The sequence below is a fragment of the Hoplias malabaricus genome, chromosome 13, assembly GCF_029633855.1.
Source record: "Hoplias malabaricus isolate fHopMal1 chromosome 13, fHopMal1.hap1, whole genome shotgun sequence".
NCBI classification, from domain to species: Eukaryota; Metazoa; Chordata; class Actinopteri; order Characiformes; family Erythrinidae; genus Hoplias; species Hoplias malabaricus.
The window spans coordinates 27,716,253-27,722,252 of NC_089812.1; the positions used below are offsets into that span (position 1 = coordinate 27,716,253).

At 38.5% G+C, this 6,000-nt stretch overlaps 1 protein-coding gene across 1 annotated transcript; it reads right to left on the reverse strand.

Moving 5' to 3' along the window:
* Positions 1 to 4,455: 4,455 nt before the first annotated feature.
* On the reverse strand, positions 4,456 to 5,712 carry kcnj12b (potassium inwardly rectifying channel subfamily J member 12b). The gene has a single exon (XM_066642168.1). It carries the CDS (start codon positions 5,710 to 5,712, stop codon positions 4,456 to 4,458), a length of 1,257 nt encoding a protein of 418 aa, XP_066498265.1.
* Between the last annotated feature and the right edge of the window lie 288 nt (positions 5,713 to 6,000).

A 6,000-nucleotide genomic window follows, 5' to 3' on the forward strand; every position in this document is an offset into this window, starting at 1 on the left:
ATAAAGAATCTCTGACGCATCAAAATTACTAGCTGTCAGCATAATGGCTGTTATGTAAAGAACTTAGAGAAGAATAAGAGAATGTAAAGAGAATGAAAGATAATGACTTATTGCTCCTCTAAAGCAAAAATACACTACTGCATCATCACTTGTCCATTGCCTTCTTTTATACAGTAAATGCGATTTTGCACTCTTGAAATGTAATTAATTTATTGTCCATTGTATGTGATATTAGGTTACAGATGTGGAAAACAGAGTTTAGGCTGAAAATGAGTACTATTGAAGTATTTTTTATGAGTATCAGCAAACAGGATTATACAGAAATGTAAAAAATATTATCTGGACACTGGAATTTACAATGAGTCCCAGCATGATAGGATAAAGTAGGAGACTCAGTGATTGAGCCACATTAATTCATTTAGACTTATCTTCCACTTCCAGGAACCTCATATCTGAACTCAAAAGTTGCCCATTTAAACTTATGATATGCATATTATAAGAATGTGTATAGAGATATCTTCCCAAAGAACATGTGAAGTTAAGTCACTTTTTACTCCTTGAGAAACCTTCTGAAAGTTTCAGGCATTCTGCCAGAACGATTGTCTATGCAGCAAGTTTTGTAGCAGCATTTGCTATGGGGCTTGGATTGTGTGCTTTATATCTGGCTAATGCTCTTTTTTTACAGCTGTCTCTTTGTATAATCTTTTAACTAGGAATTATTTCACATTTGTCCTACTTTGGTGGGAAATATAGTGTCTTTAAAAAAGAGATGTCAAAAAAGTGAAAACATCTGTAGAAATTCTAATAACAATAGGATCAAAACCTTGTATCTGCAAAGTGGTAATACTACAGATAAGGATAAAAATCCCTAACCTGGATAATATTTGAATGAAAAAAATAATCAGTTTTTAATTACATTTTCAAAAAATGTAATCAAATCTGGTCTTTTCTAATGGTTTGTAAGAATGAAATGCCACAAATAGCAAACAACAAGAATTTGTTCTGACAATAATGACGATATGCAGCCTTCACTTGTTCCCAGCTCTGCTGATTTTCTTTTATGTAAAACAATGGTTTATCCGTTATAGAAGTAGAACTAGACAATAGATCAATGGTTTGCAATGGTTTCAATCTAATATACTATAATAAAAACTAACCTACTGGCATGAAATATCTGAAAATGTATACGCTCATTCCACTTGACTAAGAGAATATTTGTGAGAGCCTATTTCAGTGTTGTTTTTAACATGCCCTTCATGTTATGACTCAGTGTTCAGCAATAGAGGAGGGTACAGTACTGTAAACACGTATTCAAGATTAAGTGTTATTACCTCGACAAAATAATGACTCAAGTTAAAGTACCTTTCCAAAAAACAAAACAAAAAACTAATACAAATCTACAGGGTAAAAACAATTTAATTACGGAATATATTAAATAACTGCAGGAGATTTTTGTCTGTCCAGGATGTATTACAATATTTTTGGTGTAATCCAAGAATAGAATAATCTCAAAAGTAAAAACTGCAAAGCACTTATATAAGCTATTTGCATATCTCCTTACAAAAGCACACATGTGGATAGAGGACATCAAAACGTAGCAATTATTATCTAGTTTAATAAAATTTTAATTCATTCATTCATTATCTGTAAGCGCTTATCCAGTTCAGGGTCGCGGTGCCTACCTGGAATCATTGGGCGCAAGGCAGGAATACACCCTGGAGGCAACACACACTCACACTCACAGGGCAACACACACTCACACCTACGGACACTTTTGAGTCGCCAATCCACCTACCAACGTGTGTTTTTGGACTGTGGGAGGAAACTGGAGCACCCGGAGGAAACCCAGGGAGAACTCCTCACAGACAGTCACCCGGAGCGGGAATCGAACCCACAACCTCCAGGTCCCTGGAGCTGTGTGATTGCGACACTACCTGCTGTGCCACCGTGCCTTAATAAATTTAAAAGCTTAATAAACATGGGTCCCGTGCTTTGTTTGGAGATACTGAGGCTAGGAGGTGGGAGTATTCTGATGTGTCTGCCGTCTAATATGCATGACAATATCAGAACAACTTTATTAGACTTTGGGCAGATAAAAAACTAACTGGGTTTTATTTCACAATTTGTGGGTTTGAAAGTTATAACGCTAATGCACTGAAAAAATGACTTTTTCATAACATGTCCCCTTAAACTTAAGCAAGTACTGTAATGGATTTAAGGTGACCAAAACAGTGAAATCACTATAAAAAGGGCATATTAAAAACAGTACTGAAGTACTGTTAACTGTTGAAAAGAGTCAACAAAAGGAAGTTCTGTCACTTACATAGGCTTAAAAAGGAAGACGGAGTTCTTCAGAAACAAGAGGTAACTTAAGGAAATGTTAGTCAAGTCCATCTTTATGCTGATCAATCAGCAAGTTACAAAATTACTGATTCATAAATTGGTTATGTAGAGATTATTTGTTTTATGCCTAAAATCTGCAGATGAATATGGGAGGGTTTGGTAAATGTCTTTATTTTCCTTTTTCTCTGCTCCCCTCTTAACTGAGGAACAAGGCTGACCATAATCTATCTCAGTGAAACGTTTAATTTATTAAAATTACCTTACATAATGCCTTCTTTATTTAATCAGCCACACTCGTTTTCTCCTACTGAGCCAAGAGATGGATGGGGTGAGTGGGTGAACATGCTCCTCTCATTTATTCCTCTTTTGTCTCACTCCCTCCCCTAACACCTGCCCCCTCCTTTCACCAGCCTTTGTCTGATTTTTAAAGAGAACAGGGTATTCAGGAGATCATCACGCTCAGTAATAATAGCTATAATCGTTCGAAATTATGGGGGGCTGTTGTGTATTACTCGGTTACTTGATTTTGTTTGTATGTGTAATAGATGACTCTTCAAAATAGAAGTGTATAAGGGTCTTTGGAGTAGTGCCACAATAATTTAGACACAATTCTTTATGGTTTGTAAATGAGCAAAAGTAAATAAATAAAAAACATAAAACATCGTTAATATAATAAATATTGAACAAAATAATTAAAAGTGCTTTTTCAGTGGCATCTATCTAAAGAAGTGATTTGGCACCTTTTTTAACAGTAGAGAAGTTTAGACAGCAGGCATATCTTCCTACGTTTAGCATGTTGCAAATATTGCACATCTTTTGTTACTTGTTCCAGTGCTCAGGATTAATTGTGAGAATTAGACATGAGACTAGTTTTAAGCATTGATCATCACCTTTGCTGCTCAAAAGTAGATTAATGTTCATTATTGCACTGTTCCCTTTTAGCATTAGCAAGGTGTTGAACAATGAGACCAGCTCAATGCATCAAAGGCCTATTTAACATCTATCCCAAATGCAGGAGTCATGGTATTCAGCAATAACTGTAAATGTAGTCAGGATTTTCTCTTTTTTTTATAATCTTTTTTGCTTCCCTGCATTTTTAATGTAGCTAGGTTGTGTTGCTAGCAGTAGTTGAATATGTAACCTTCAGTCAAAATTGGAGATCATGCATTACAAATTCATCACAGTGCAACACATATAAATTCAGGTATTAGCCTTTGTTCTATAACAACATGAGTGCTTTTAACCAGACCTACTTAGCTGCAACCTAATTCCAATATGGGTTTTGTCTACCTCTGTGCTTGTAACTTACATGTTCTGCTATGCAATGTATCCTGAGCATGAATGATTGTGTGTGCTGTTGGCTGTGTATGATGGGTAGAAATTGTGTTCTTGGAACGAAAAGTGAAGACTGTTTCTAAAGGAAGCATTTTGACGTGCACACAGATTTATCTACACACTTCTGAATATAAGATGCTTAGTTGCCTAACTATCTGCTAACCTGGGTGCCATTGATAAAATATTGTTTGTTGCTCCATAGTAATATACTTTTTTTGTGGCCTTTTCAAATGAGGCTTTTTCCCTGTTGAATCCTGTTTTACAGTTTACCATAAAAACACAGCCATTTTAAAAAAGTATTTTATCATATGCTAAAAACAAGAATCAAGCTGAGATTTAAAAATGAATAAGAATAATAATAATAATAAAAAAAAAACATAACTACATATATTTATTGCTGCAAGTTCCACCAAAATAAATTGTGATCTATTAATGACTAAGATGCTAACTAGGCTGGAACAACTAAAGCAATGTCAAAGTTTGGCACCCAAGTTAGCATAATATTGCATTTTGTTATCACTTAAAGCTATCACTTCAAACTACAGTATTAAAAAAAATCTGTTTTCAAGTTTTCCTAAAGGAAGGCCATCCAATAGCAACAGTCATGAGCATAGCTTGCCCATCCTTGTCTACAGCATGTCACTATCTCAGCAGGGTCAAATGTTCATATGGCACTTGCTTTGCTGTACGTCTTTCATTCAAGGCCAGAACTAAAGGGACAGGCTGGATCTACTTTAAAACAAAGTTTCTAGAGGTGAAGTTGAAATTAGTCTGACATCATATCTCTGACTCTCTATGGTATGGTCTCTGGTCAATGTTCAGGTTGGTTGACAGGGTTTCCATCTCAGTTCCCCTGTCCTCCTGCTCCTCCTCCTCCCTGCTAATGAAGGCCAGCTCGTTCTCATAACAAAAGTTAGCACTGGACTCCAAAGACTTGCTCTCCTCAATGTCTTTAGCACTACAGCATGGTGTGGAGGGCACTTCGTAAGTCTTGTGGAAGTGTGTGAAATCCACCTTGTAGTGGTTCTTCTCTTCAAACACCACCGGCTCAAAGCGATGGCCCCATAAGATTTCACTGCACAGGTAAGAACTCCGCACCTGAGCTGTCATTGCTGTAGCTTCAACCATGCCCTCTAGGATCACCACAATCTCAAAGTCTGCATTGTCCAGGTCCTGCTTGCTGATGCCAAAGAGTGGGCTTTCCTCATTGATCTCATGAATAATAGTTAGAGGAGAGACTAGGAAGATGCGGTCCAGACCTTGGTCATAGCCGACATTGATGTCGATCTGGTCCAGGGGAATATACTCACCCTCCTCCGTTATTCTTGGCTTGATCAACTGTGCTCGCACATGCGCCTCCACGATGTGGCTTTTCCGCAAGTTCCCCACTCGCCACATTAGACACAACTTGCCGTCCCGCATAGCAATCACTGCATTGTGAGAGAAGAGCAAGGTTTCTGCACGCTTCTTGGGTCGTGCCATTTTGGCCATGATGGCGCCAATCATAAAGGCGTCAATGATGCAGCCAACTATGGACTGCATCACTACCATGAGCACAGCCATTGGGCACTCTTCCGTCACACAGCGGAAACCATAGCCAATCGTAGTTTGTGTCTCGACAGAGAACAGGAAAGCTGCAACAAAGCTGTTGACCTGCATTACACAGGGTGTGAAGTCATCCCCAGAGGTTCTGTCCATATCACCATGCATGAGGGCAATTACCCAGAAGGCAAAACCGAATGCTAGCCAGGACATGATGAATGCGAGCGAGAACAGGACAAACATCCAACGCCAACGTATGTCCACACAGGTGGTGAAGATATCAGCCAGATAGCGCTGCGACTGCTCTTCCATGTGTGCAAAACTGACATTGCATTGACCTGTCTTGTTGACGAAGCGGCTGCGTGCCTTTCGCCGTGTCTGGATCTTTCCGTTTCCAAAACCATTGCCTAGGGCAGGCATGTTGCCGTGGCGATGCACGTCCTCCTCGGATGATGACACAACACTGTACCGGTGGGACTTGCCCACACTCATGCCACTTTGCTGGACAAGGAAAAACCAATGGTTGGAATGCCAGGCCTTCCTTCGTCACTTCTTTCTGCACAGACAGAGTGAAAGACAAGGTCAGTTCTCTGATGTCTTATATATATGTATAAATATAGTGTGGTATATGACTTTATTGCGTAAATAAAAGTATGTTCTTTCAATGGATGAGGGGATGAGGTTAAGGTATCTTTACCAAGCTTAAAATTGTACTCTGCCCTTTGGGCAGCCTTTTTATAGATAAAATCTTATATTTAGTAGACTACCATAATTGGTAGA